Source organism: Cucurbita moschata, unplaced genomic scaffold (assembly GCF_002738365.1).
Source record: "Cucurbita moschata cultivar Rifu unplaced genomic scaffold, Cmos_1.0 Cmo_Scf00027, whole genome shotgun sequence".
In the NCBI taxonomy this organism is placed as follows: Eukaryota; Viridiplantae; Streptophyta; class Magnoliopsida; order Cucurbitales; family Cucurbitaceae; genus Cucurbita; species Cucurbita moschata.
Window position 1 is genome coordinate 1,207,406 of NW_019268543.1, and position 14,541 is coordinate 1,221,946.

A 14,541-nucleotide genomic window follows, 5' to 3' on the forward strand; every position below is an offset into this window, starting at 1 on the left:
ATTTAATATATATATATATTTTTATTTTATATACGCTAAAATTTAAGGGCATAATAGAAAATTGTACTCACGTGTATTACTAATTTTACAATTTATTGTCATAACGGGTTGTGTTCAAACAATACTATAGCATAAGAAACTTTACGAAATTTAAATATGTAATTAAAACTTTATTATAATATTTAGGAGCAATTGGTATAATGTAACCAACATGTAACATCGACATGATCATGTCTCTACCCACTTATTCCAGTGTGGGTGGGCCTTGTATAATACAAGGGAGAGAGGATATTCCACACCACAAATTAAATGATTCCATAAATAATATCATAGAATAATTGTTTTTTTTTATTGATTAAAAATATAAATAATCCACCACTTTATTTAGGTGTGATTAAGTACTTATTTATTAATTTAAATAATTTATTAATTTTTTTTTTTTTAAAGAATACTCAAAATTTTATAAATTTTTCGAAACTTTTGTAAAAATAGGAATATTATTATTAGATGAAAGTCCCACGTCTGTTAATTTAGGAAATAGTCATGAGTTTATAATAAAAAAATATTATCTCCCTTCGTATGTCGCATTTTGAGAAGTGTAAAGTAAGCTATGAGAACTTATGCTCAAAGTAAACAATATCATATCATTGTGGAGAGTTGTGATGATCTAACCTGGGTTAGAATTTTGAAAATAGTAATCACACAATTGGGCCTTCCTGCCAAGTTAATACAAAAATATTGGTTAAGTGGTCCAATAAGCAATCGAGTCAGCAAGCATTGGCTAGGTTCATTGGCCGACAAGTTAAGGGCAGTTGGTCCTAAAAGAGGTAAGCTGTTGTGGAACATGTCCGAAGTGCTAGAATTAGATAGTTATTTACGCACCAACAAGACAGTTATGAATTTAACCCGCCCCAACAAGCATGATGTATGTTATATGTGATGTCTTGTAGCTAGTTCATGATTTCTATGTCTTATAGCTCGGTCTTAGTGTAAGATACCATATCGGTTGGAGAGGGAAACGAAATATTTTTTATAAGGGTGTAAAAACATTTTTTTAACAGAAACGTTTTAAAATCATGAGGATGACGACGATTCGTAACGGGTTAAAGCGGACAATATTTACTAGCAGTAGACTTGGGCCGTTACAAATGATACAAGAGCTAGGCACAAAGCAGTGTGCTAGAGAAGACGCTGGACCCTGAAGGAGGGTTGATTGTGAGATCCCACGTCAGTTAGAGATGAGAATGAAACATTTTTTATAAGGGTGTGAAAACCTCTCCCTAACATACACGTTTTAAAATTGTGAGACTGACGACGATATATAACGAATCAAGACGGATACTAACGGTGGTCTTGATTTATTACACTTAGACAAGAATATAGTATGTTTGATTATGTTTAAGCTATTGTTTATTAAAGACTCGGAAGAATAACTACTTTTCCTTGAATTAGTTGAAAATGTTCACGACATACATATAATAACGATCCGATCCTATAATAAAAATAGGATCGTTACACGACAAGTAAATCTAGTATAGTGCATTAGCCATCATTACATATGATTTTTTTTTTCTTCTCATCTTTTTGACTGCAAAAATGTGTGTTGAAAGGTTATAGCATTAAGATCTCGGAGTGTATATAAACCTAAACCAACAAAGTATACACTGTTCTTTGAGTCTGACCCTTTTGATCTTTAAACTACTGAATTAAAACATATTTAATTAGCTCACAAATCACTAAAGCTTAGTTCTTCCAATTATCCTATTAATTATATTCATTATAAAGACGTGTGGGAACTCTAGGGGCATTTTGGTAATTTTACATCGTACATAACATCTCTTTCTAGGGGCATTTTGGTAATTTTTATCACACGCAAGTCTCCTTTAGGGGTATTTTGGTAATTTTCATCATGCATAGCATCTCCTTCTAGGGGCATTTTGGTCATTTTAATCATACATAACATCTCCTTCTAGGAACATTTTGGTAATTTTTCTCATACATAATATCTCGTTCTAGGGACATTTTGGTAATTTTTTCATCATACATAGCGTCTCGTTCTAGGGGATGCGTGTCTTTTGAGCTCATTTTTTCACTTGTTAGAAATTCTAACTTTTATAAAATTTATACGATAGATTCTAATTTACAACCCAAGATTCAAAGTTTCGAAAATCGAATCATGAGACCGTATCTATCTCTTTTGTTATTATTATCACACAAACCTACGTTTAAACATCCCATAACATAATTAAACTATAGTCTAAATTTATAATTTTAAGTTTATCCTTTGATATAGATAGAATCCACGTGACTTTCTCCAAGTTGAGAAGAAAGAAAAGGTGGGAAAAGCAGATGCCTGTAAACCATTCGACGAAATGCCAATGAGCTGAGATTTGAGTCCAAGTTGCATGGTTGAGAAGATGGCAATGGAATATATTCACACAAATCTGCATTATTACCCAGTTGGTCCCTTTCAACAGTGGCCTTAATTACACAATTGAGGGAAGTGGATGAATTGGAATATTCTTAATTGAAATAGGCAAGTGGGGAGTGGCACATCAATGCCCATTCATGCCCATAATCTGAAACGAAACCCCCTCTCGTCTGGCCATTATATTGCTGTATTCAAACGCCCACTCGATGACACCCTCCAACGTTTCAACGTCTTTTTATTTTTTTAGAAATGATGATAAGTTTGAAGGGGTTTTTATCGTCGGATAATCCATGCAAATTAAATACTAATATATATTGTTCGATTCCATATTAAGAGGAGAACGAAACATTTTTTACTTACCAGACGCGTTTTAAAAACCTTAGGGAGAAGAGTCCAAAGATGACAATATCTGCTAGTGGTGGGCTTAGACCGTTACAAATGATATCAGAACTACACACTGGGCAGTGTGCCAACGAGGAGGCTGAGCCCTAAAGGGGGGTGGACACAAGGCTGTGTCTCAACGAGGATGTTGGACCTAGAAGGTGAGTGGATTTTGGGATCCCCACATCGATTAGGCCTCGAAGGGAGGTGGATTGTGAGATCTCACATCGATTAGGGAGGAGAACAAAACATTATTTATAAAGGTGTGGAAACCTCTCCCTAGTATACACGTTTTAAAAAACTTTGAGGGAAAGTCCAACGAGAATGGTAAACTTGATTCGTTATACCACATCGGTTAGAGGAGGGGATACTGTCATTTTTAAACTTTCTCTTCCACGCTTCCACTCAAAGTTTTTAAATGCATCATCTCTAGACTTTTCCTTTCGGGTTTTCCTTCAAGATTTTAAAACGCGTCCTCTTTGTACTTTCACTTTCGAGCTACCAATCATTTCCTTTCCCACGAATATAATATAGTTGGCCAAAACTAATTAGTAGAAAGAATTTGATGATTACGAGTTTGAATCTCTTCGCTCTCAATATTCTTCATCAGTCACGTTCAGCTGTCCCTACCGATCGACAAATCAATTAGCCACCCCTTCACCAACCCGAACCTAAATTATTTTTCCACCAATATCATATTATATCGATATACATTAAAAAGAGTCTCCATCCTAAAGGGGGAAAAAAAATCTTATCATGACGACGAATGAGAGAGAGATAGCATGGTTTTTAAGAGTGAAATGCGCAAAATGATGAGAAACGGCGACTAACGGCACAATATATTTGAATTTTAGCGCGATTCCCTTGTTACTTAAGTGGCCGGCCGCCTGCTTTAACACCTTCCATTCTCTAAGCAACAACTATATATATTTTCCTGCCTTGGTCTTTTTTAATTTAAATTCCTTTCGATTTGAAGTTAATAAGAAAAAAAAAATCAATTTATAGAATTTTAGAGTTTGTATCATTTAAAACTAGAAGACTAATAATTATTTAGTCTCTTTTGTTAACATTTCGTTTTTAAAATTGTTAAAACATAATCGTCACATATATATAATTTTTTTTTAATGTATAGATTAACATAATATTAAAGATAAAGTATTAAAATTAAATCGACAATAATAAATTTTTTTTGTCACTTGTAATTGATATTGTCTATTTTAGACATAACCTTTCATGATTTTGCTTTTGTGTAATCTCGATTAGAGAGGGAATAGAATATTTCTTACAAATGTGTAAAAATCTCTCCTTATGACACATATTTTTAAATTGTGAAGCTGAGAACGATATGTAATGAATGAGAGCAAACAATATCTACAAATGATATCAAGACTAAGCATGGTGGTATGCTTATAAGGACAGTGGTCCCCACTAGAGTGTACTAGTGATCCCACGTCAATTTGAGGGGTTAAGTACATTTTTATTATTATTATTATTATTATTTTCTATTTTGTTTACGTTTACGTAAAAACTTCATGAAAATTTTGTTCACTCTCTCGCCATAGATCTGTCCCAACCATAAGAAAGGATGAAGAGGCTAATGGCCACATTTTCACTAATTGTGAGTTCGTGGTTTACTGGTTGCATCGGTTACAGGTCATAAATCAAAGGTACCTGGAGAGCAGAGGACTCGTCGGATTGAATCGGATCGGATCGAGAGATAGAATGACCTTAGCGAGAGGAAGAGGATCAGATGGAGGATGAGACTGCCACGACTTAGCGACCAGCAACCGGCACTTCATCAGTCACTGCTACTGCCGCCGCCGCCGTTCTCATCTTCCATATCTACGAAATTACAAAATCACTATCTATCTGTCGGCGGATTTCAGTAACTCTGTTCTTTTTTTTTCAGACGACGGTGACGTAAAAGTCCGGAAGGTGGTGGTCGAAAGGAGCTTTGGTATTATGCAATCGGTACCAGAAGATTATCGTACAACTGATGTAATTTTGACTTTTTTGTGATCTGATACGTGATTTATTGGGCTGACCGGCTCTTGGCCGGGTTTGGAGAAACCCTTGAATCAAATGAGGGTTTGCTTCTATTGTTATTTAGTTGGACCGTATGCTCGAGATGTTCGAGGTTCCCTTCCTCCCCCTAAGCTCGAAACCTTTATGGAGGATAAATAAGTCTTTCTTCAAATTTTTACTAAATGGGTCGATCCTCCCCTCCTATTTGTCCCGAGAGAAAATCTTACAGATGTTGAATTAGAAGAAGCAACTACCGCTAACTTTTTTCATTCCAAGTATCCACCATTTTCTTGTTGTTCGTAGCAACGCTAGCGTCGAGCAAAAGCAGTTATATAGTTTTTAAATTTCAAATTTATTCATCATTGTAATTTGATACATTTGAACTACATAGTTTAATGTTCGAACCTTTAGCATAATTTTTTTGTTAGGACGTGTAATAAAATGGGAGACGATAATGCCCCCATGAACATTTCAATTACCAAGTCTTCACTCTCGAAAAACCAAAATTTGCTACGTTTTCTTTTCTATTCCTTACTTAAGTATCGAAGCACGCATGTGAAACACCAAACAAATATGCAATTTTTTTCTTATGTTTTTCCGGTCTATCTCGTCCTAAATTTATAAATTTATTGTAAAAGTGCGTGCAAAATTAGTAATTATTCTTTGTTCAGATTTATTCGTAAAATAATCTAATATCAATATTCATTCGAACATATCTGAGTAAATAAGACACCAATAACAATCTTAAAAATCAACGGAGATGAACTAAAAAATTTGAACTCCTACTTCATTATAAGTTGAGGAAAAATTATTGATATCAAAACATCGAACAAGATTCGTAGTTTTTGTTTTGTTTTTGTGTCGCTTGTTAATTTCTTTTAATTAACATTTATTATTGACTTGACTTTAATATTAAAGTCTTGTTTGCCTTGACTTCCAGTTTAAGTTATGGCTCCGAAATATCATTGACTTGATACACAAAACATGTATACAAGAAACACGGAGTTGAATGAGTAACAACTTTAGAAGCGAATGGAATTAAATGAATGATTTTCCACCAGTAGTACACTGCCACGTGTCCAATAGTTTTGTGTCCCTTGTTAATTTCTTTTAATTAACATTTATTATTGACTTGACTTTAATATTAAAGTCTTGTTTGTCTTGACTTCCAGTTTAAGTTATGGCTCCGAAATATCATTGACTTATACACAAAACATGCATATAAGAAACACGGAGTTGAATTAGTAACAACTTTAGAAGCTAATGGAATAAAACGAATGATTTTCCACCAGTAGTACACTGCCACGTGTCCAATAGTTTTTTCAACCATTTTTTGATAATATCAATTTCAAACGTCTTTCTCAATTTATTATTTTAAAATTTGAATTGACTAATTGAAAGAAAAGGAAAGTATAAAATAAAAAATAAAAAATAAAAAATTCAAAATGAAATTGACACGTCAACGAGTTTCTAAAAATAAATGGGCTTGACCCGTAATTTTTTTATTTGGAGAGTGAGCCATTTTTTGGATAAATATCATATTTCCGAGAAATTATGGAGCGAGGGAGACGGAGATTATTTAATCATTTGTGTTTGGTTGAAAGTTGAGAGCTAGAAATGACGTCGCCAAAAGGCAGTTTTTGGAGGGACTTGTTTGTAGGGTTTGTGGTGGTGGTTTTCCTGTGGCGGACGGCGTACGGCGCAGAGAAGAAAACGACGGCGGTGGTGAATGTGGGGGTGGTTCTTGATTTAAGCAGTTGGGCTGGGAAGATGAGTTTGAGTTGTATCAATATGGCGCTCTCCGACTTCAATGCTTCTCATCCGCAACTCAACGCCACGATCGTTCTTCACGTCGTGGACTCTGAGGATGATCTTGTTCTCGCCGCCAATCGAGGTATATATATATATATATGTGTATGCAGGCGGTGTATAAGTGTGTATATATTTTTAATTTTGTGTCGAACAGAAATATAATTTCAATTTTCGGCCTTATTTAGGTAACGGTAAAATTTATCTCTCTCGTCTATTTTCATATTGGGTGAATTCCTTCCATTAACTATTTAAATATTATTTTGGTTATTGAGGTTTGAATTTTAATTTCTGAGACTTTGAATAATACTTTAACTCAAAAAGAAATTAAAAATATTCTTACCTTATTATTTATTTCAAATATATATTTTTAACTTATTCAAAAGTTTCATTTAACACTTTAATTAATTATATATAGAGAGTGAAGAAATACATTTGAATATTGAATAGTTGGGTTTGTTAGACGAATACGACTCTTCATAATGCATGATACTGTCCACTTTTGAGCATAAGCTCTCGTGGCCTTGCTTTGGGCTTACCCAAAAGGCCTCCTAACAATGGAGAAAGTATTCTGTGTTTATAAACCCATGATCATTCCCTAAATTAGTAGCAGAAAGCAAAGTCATGAGAGCTTATGCTCAAAGTCGACAATATCATATCATTGTGGAGAGTCGTGTTTGTCTAGTATTAGAGCCATGCCCTAAACTTAGACATGCCAATAAATTGGTAAATCCTCCAATATCAAACAAAGGACTTCAAAAGAAAAAGGAGTCAAAGCTCCTTGAAGACAGTAAAAAATGACTAAGACTCCAAAGGAGTCGAGGCTCGATTAAGGGGAGGTGCACTTTGTTCGAGAAGAGGTGTTAGATGATGAAAGTTCTACTTAGCTAATTTAGGGAATGATCATAGGTTTATAAACAAAGAATACTTCTTTCATTGGTACGAAGCCTTTTAGAAAAGTCCAAAACAAAGTCACAAGAGCGGATGTGTGGAAGGGTTAATGAGTTTCTTTGTTTGTGTTTGGCAAAATAACAGCGTCGGAGCTAATACAGAAGAGTGAAGTAGAAGCCATATTAGGGCCAGAAAGTTCATTCCAGGCTGGCCACATCATCCAACTGGCTGAGAAATCCGAGGTCCCAATAATCTCGTTCGCACCATCAGCAGCCCCCGGTTTGTCCTATCTAAAATCTCCGTACTTCTTCCGCGTACCGTACAACCACTCCACCCAATTTCAGGCCATTTCCGACATCGTTAACTCTTTTGGATGGAAGCAAGTGGTTACCGTTTACCAAGACGACCAATTTGGAAAGTCCACTGTCACTGATCTCATCCAGGCTTTGCAGATACACAATGTCCACACCGACATTCACGGAATCGACCCTGCAGTTTCTGAGGGTCAAATTAGAGAAAAGATTGAGATATTGAGTTTGAATCAGGCCACAGTTTTCGTTGTCCACATGGTTCCTAGCTTGGCATCTCGAGTCTTCGCCATGGCCGATGAACTTGGGCTGATGAGCAAAGGCTATGCTTGGATTATTACTGAAGCCACGGCAAATGGCTTAAATTCGTTGCCCATTTCAAGTCTCAGCTCGATGCAGGGGGTTTTGGGAGTAAAGAATTATGTGCCGAGGACAAAGAAGCTCGAGGAGTTCATTCTTCGATGGAGAAGGAAATTTCTACAGGACAATCCAGACATTGATGACCCGAGACTTGATGTTTATGGGCTGTGGGCTTACGATGCTACTTGGGCGCTAGCCATGGCGGTGGGGGGTTCTGAGAGTGCTGTTGGGACGGATCCCAATTTCGGTTCTGGGGTATCTCATAATGGAAGGAAAATCATGGAGGCGCTGTCAAAGATACGCTTCAGAGGTGTGAGCAGGGGGGAGTTTGGTCTGGTTGAAGGCCAACCAGAGTCCCCAAATTTGCAAATTGTGAATGTAATTGGAGAGGGAGAAATTAGTACGGTGGGATATTGGGATCCTGGATTTAAGGAGAATGGTACATTAAAGCCTATTATTTGGCCTGGATATTCCGTTCAACCTCCCAAGGGATGGGTTCCGTTTAATCCAAGGAAGATACTGAAGATCGCAGTTCCATTGAATAATGATTTTAAGCCTTCCGTCCTCAAGGTCCCCAACATCGTCGGATACTGTTTAGATATATTCACGGCGGCTGTTAATGAGCTTCCTTATCTTCTTCCACATGAATTTGTTTGGTACGGACCTTCATCGTACGACAACTTGATTATGGAAGTGTCCAAAGGGGTGGGTACAGACTGTCTGGTATTATGGAAAGAAATAATCTCACATTAACTAGTTAAGAATTATTGTTGGACGATCAAAGTCCTATCTCGACTAATTTAGTGAATGATCATGGGTTTAGAAGTGAGGAATACTAACTCTATTCATACGTGACATTTTAGGAAAGCCCAAAGTGGATATCATACGATTGTGGAGAGTCGTGTTCGTCTAACATGGTATCAGAGTCATGCCCTAAACTTAATCGTGCCAATAGATTGGTAAATTCTCAAATATCGAACAAAGGACTCCAAAAGAAAAAGAGTCAAACCTCCTCGAGGGCAGTCTAAAAAATGACTAAGACTCCAAAGGAGTCAAGCCTCGATTAAGGGGAGGTGTTGAGGCGCACTTTGTTCGAGAGGAGGTGTTGGGTGATGAAAGTCCCACATTGGCTCAAGCCCTCCTCGAAGGCAGTCTAAAAAATGACTAAGACTCCAAAGGAGTCGAGGCTCGATTAAGGGGAGGTGTCGGATGATGAAAGTTCCACCTCCACTAATTTAGAGAAGGATCATGTGAAACTTCATTAATATGAGGTCTTTTGGAGAAGCTTGGCCAAATCGAAAATATCATAAGAAAAAAAAAATATGAGTATTTTTATTTTTGCAGTCTAAGTTTGTAAATTAATATGGTGATGTTTTTGGACAGACATATGATGGTGCGGTTGGTGACATAACAATAATAGCGAGCAGAACTGCGTTTGTGGACTTTACTTCGCCATTTACGGAACCTGGAATCGCAGTGGTGGTTCGTGCAAGACATGACTCGCTGAACCATGCATGGCTGTTCTTGAAGCCCTTGACTTGGGACCTTTGGGTCACAAGCTTCTGCTTCTTCGTCTTCATGGGCTTTGTCGTTTGGATTCTCGAACATAAAAACAGTGAAGATTTTCGTTCCGGTTCGCTGTCTCAACAAATCGGCACGAGTCTTTGGTTCTCCTTCAGCATCATGGTCTTCGCTCAAAGTAATAACTAAACCTCTCTCTAGTCGAAGCGTCTGTTTTTAATTAATATAATTTGTTTTTGACGCAGGGGAGAAATTGACCAGCAATCTAGCAAGGTTCGTGATAGCGATATGGTTCTTCGTGGTGTTCGTCCTAACTCAAAGCTACACAGCGAGCTTAACGTCGTGGCTAACGGTGCAGCAACTCCAACAACCAGTCATCGACATGAGTCAGATACTAAGAAACAACTTGAGTATTGGATATCAAGAGGGGTCATATGTTTACGATACGTTGAAGTTGTTAGGGATAAAAAATTTGGTGCCTTATGCGTCAACTGCTGAACTTCATGATCTCTTCTTTAAAGGAGGCCGCAATGGCGGCATTGATGCTGTCATTGACGAGATCCCTTACATGAAGCTCCTTGTTGCAAGATATCCGAGTATCTATTTCATTGGCAGTTCCCAATACAATAGCGCTGGTTTTGGATTTGTAAGTACTCTTCTCTCAAATTCTCTTACAATTTTTTTTAAGGCTTTTCAAAGGTATAGTCAAAAGTGATTCAAGTGTCGAACAAATCACGTACTTTGTTCGAAATCTCCATAGGCTTTAGGGGAGGCTCTAAAGAGTCCTACACCGACTAATTATAAGGTGTACTTTGTTTGAGGACTCCATAAGTCTTAGGGGAAGCTCTATGAAGTCTCACATCACCTATTTAGGGAGGTTGATCATGAATTTATAAGGTATACTTTGTTCAAGGGTATCATAGGCCTTGGGGAGGCTCTATGAAGTTCCATATCGACTAATTAAGGGGGATTGATCATGCGTTTATAAGGTGAACGTTGTTTGAGGGCTCCATAGGCCTTAAACGAGGCTCTATGGAGTCCCATGTTAACTAATTTAAATGGGTTGATCATGGATTTACGAGTAAGAATATATCTCTATTGTTACAAGGTTTTTTTTTGGGAAATCAAAAGTAAAATCAATAAGGTTTGACTGCAGGCGTTCACAAAAGGTTCATCTTTGGTTGATGATATGTCGGAGGCAGTGTTGAAAGTGGTTCAGGGTAAGAAAATAAACGAAATAAACGAGAAGTGGTTTGGGAAGAGCCTCAGCTTCCAATTTGGCAGCGGCGGCGACGGCGACGGCTCGGAGGCGTCTTCTTCCAGCCTTGACCTCAGTTATTTTAGCAGCTTATTTCTCATCACTGCTTCTGTATCCATCTTCGCTCTCACCTTTTATTTCTTCCGTTATTTCATTCGCAACCAAACATTCAACCTCTATCTCAATAACTCTTACTCAGCCACCGTATGGAGAAGAATTAGAGCCTCCGCCCCTTCCCTTATTTTCATAATGAAAGACGACGACGGTCGGGAGGCTCGGGTCGGTGTAGAACCACCGGTGGCAGCAGAACCAGTGGCGGAGGCATCTTTGAGAACCGACATCCAGCTGCCGAGTCGATCAAGGGTTTGACAATTCGAGATACGGAAATCAAGCATGTCTGAACTATGTGTTTAAATTGTAGTGAAGTTTTGTTTCATGAATACTTTTGGTACATTCCCACCTCATGAATCTATTGGATTCATTTGGTTCATCTCACATGTTAGTATATTATATCATATTGGTACATGAATCATATGGGCGAAGAATATTGAAATTGAGTATCATTTTGTATTTATCTGGTGACATTTGAGATTAATTTTACTGAATGAGACTTTGTAGTGTGAGAGTGTGAGATATACACTTTGTAAATAGTTTAATTCTTAAGATTGGTCGTTACTTGTGGATGTGGAATAATTTATTATTTGCGAACCACTCAAATATTTGTTGTAAATAGTTTAATTCTTAAGATTGGTCGTTACTTGTGGATGTGTAATAATTTATTATCTTCGAACCACTCAAATATTTGTCTCTTTGTTTATTTATATTTGTGGGTGTGTGAGTAAGATTGATTTTGCTTTGATCCCTACAACAATTGGTATCAAAACATTTTAGGTATGACATTAACTTAGAGACTATTTATTTATTATTATTATTATTATTATTATTATTTATTATTTTAGTTCAACCGTTTGTAAATCGGGAGCCGTACCATCTTAAAAGATTTATTAAAATGTGAGACGTAAATTTAAATACCGAAGAATATATTAATTATTAATTAGAAATTACAAACTAAAATAACTAAAATAAATTTCGAATAAGAAAGCTATTTTAACCAAGTGATCATTGCCGTCACAGTTTTTTCGCGCTCACGGAAATGAGCCAATAAGAAACCGAAACGTGGCAGTACAGTTGTCGTTCACTTCATCGCGATATCTCTCCTTTTATTTGTTATCGAGACGTACAGCCCATAATATCTCAGATCCCCGTTCCCTCTGTCACTGTCTCTGTGGAGCGGCTCGCTGCAATCGCTTTCTTCTTTACCATTCTACTTTCGGCGACGGTAGCCTACGACGTATCTTCCGATCTAATGTACGGCGGCGACAGCGAGGTCGAAGATCTTGTGATCCTTGAAGTCGTCTCCTTACCGCCGAGCAAAAAACTTCCAGAACTCCAAACTCAAGTTCGGAAAGGCCTACGCCATTGATGAGGAGCACGATTACAGGTTCCGTGTCTTCAAGGCTTACCTCCGTAGAGCCAAGCGCCAGCAGAAGCTTGATCCCGGCGCCGTCCATTGCCTCACATTGTTCTCCGATCTCACCGAGTTCAAGTTCCGTACACATTTCGTCGGAGTGAATCGGCTCCGTCCTTCTGCCGATTCTCAGAAGGTTCCGATCCTTCCTATTGGCGACCTAGCCTCCTACTTCGATTGGCGTTACCACGGTGCCGTCACGCTGGTCAAAGAGCAGGTATGAGTTATTGCGGAACGCTTCCTCAAGTCTGTCGAGTATTTGATCTTCCGATTTTGCTTTCTTATTTTTTGAGAGAATTGTCTGTGGTCTGTATCGTTTAGGATTCACGTGGCTTGCGCTGGTCTTTGAGTGAGTAACAGCTTGTTGATTCATGAGGTTCGTTCCATTCCTTTCCTGCCTTGGATTTATTGCCTTTTGTTTCTATTTGCAATTGTTACTACGATCCTCTTCTATCTCCTTAACCTGCTGCTGCAAAAGTCGAACCAAATAAAATAAATTGAGGTTCGGTTTATATATAAACCTGTTGTTTTTAGAAACTGTGCTTGTTTACTCCTACTTTTTGTCTTAAAATCTACTGTATGTTTTTTCTTTCTTTCCTTTATTGTGATAGGAAACAGAATAGTTCTTATGTGAAAGTTTAAAATCATTTTAAAATATGACTTTATTAATTCAAAATCAATTTTATGTTTGATTATTTTTCATACATGATCATAATTGATGTTCAATAGCATGATTGGAAATAAGTTTATATATAAAAATAGTTTTAACTAGTTAAAATTTACTTTAGAGTAGGTTTCTAGTCTCTTTTTTAAAATTTGATTAGATTTCGAAACTTCAAAAAAAATTAAGAAAAACAGTTGTAAGTTTGATGTGTTTTTTTAATGGTCAGAACAGTATAATGATCTGTATATATCTTTTTCAAAGTCAATGAAATGATATATCCATGAACAAATCTGTTTTTTCTCTCTAAGGACGGCATGAACCTATATCTATTCAGGTCTTTTCTTTTCTTTTCTTTTTTCAACGAGAATCTATTCAGGTCATGTTGAAAAACTGTAGTTGCTTTGCGAAACTAAGGAATGATTTCGTACTCTCTGTTTCCGTTTATTTCAAGCGGAAATGTTAGTAGAATTCATTTATTTATTAAAGTTAAAAATAATTCTTAGAGGAAAATTTTTATTCACTACTTTATGAACTATATATCATTTTATGTAACAAATGGGAAACACATCGACGTTTTTGGTAATTTGGAGTCGGCGACAAATGAATAATTTAGTATTGTTCTTATCTTTTCCAAAAGAGAAGAATAATTATTTTTGAAGTTAGGAAATTCTGAAGAAATATATAAAGACATCACAAGATTTTGTTTTATGTTAGTTGTTGAAGAGATTACAAGGAAGTTATCTTTGAGATGTTATTTGAAAATTAATATATTATTTTTGTTTATGATAAAATTATAGAGAATTTATTGGGTGATTTTTGGCCCTGGCGTTTGAAAATAACACACTTAACTATATATACATATACATTGAATACAACATACTTATTTCAATAACACGTTTTGTTAATTTTTTTTATTAGAAAAACAACTAATTTTAGTTAGAGTACTTTTTGGTTGTTTCCTATTTTCTATATATAATCTTGAAATTTTGACTAAAATTTAAACGTTAAATCTGTTCTACAAAGTTATTACTTTCAACATTTTAAATTCAATTAAAATTTTAAAAATACTCTTAAATTTGGTTTAATTAGTTGAACTAAAAATAGGAATAGAAATAAATTATTTATTTGTTGTTCATGCTGAAACCACAAATCCTATTAAAGCTACCCAAACTCTATTGAATTGCAAGAAAAATATGAAGTTACTTCGAAATATAGTGATACTGTTGTTGAAATGAACTAAACTGACAAATATTTGAATAGATGTTTTAGTTCAATTAGTTGGTCTAAACTAATTCAACATGAATCAATCAATAATCATATAGATTTTTTTTTTTTTTTTTTTTTTTTTTTTTTTTTTTTTTTTTT

The 14,541-nt window shown here is 36.1% G+C and overlaps 2 protein-coding genes across 2 annotated transcripts; both read left to right on the forward strand.

Annotated features, from left to right (window-relative positions):
* Window positions 1-6,454: 6,454 nt before the first annotated feature.
* Window positions 6,455-11,516, forward strand: LOC111462964 (glutamate receptor 2.8-like). Its single transcript, XM_023106799.1, has 5 exons — window positions 6,455-6,731; window positions 7,682-8,910; window positions 9,589-9,904; window positions 9,972-10,372; window positions 10,883-11,516. The coding sequence occupies exons 1-5, from the start codon at window positions 6,455-6,457 to the stop codon at window positions 11,351-11,353; spliced, it is 2,694 nt and encodes an 897-aa protein (XP_022962567.1). The 3' UTR covers window positions 11,354-11,516.
* An 834-nt stretch (window positions 11,517-12,350) lies between these two features.
* Window positions 12,351-12,869, forward strand: LOC111462965 (cysteine protease RD19A-like). Its single transcript, XM_023106800.1, has 3 exons — window positions 12,351-12,383; window positions 12,430-12,729; window positions 12,834-12,869. Exons 1-3 carry the CDS (start codon window positions 12,351-12,353, stop codon window positions 12,867-12,869), a joined length of 369 nt encoding a protein of 122 aa, XP_022962568.1.
* The last annotated feature ends 1,672 nt before the right edge of the window (window positions 12,870-14,541 follow it).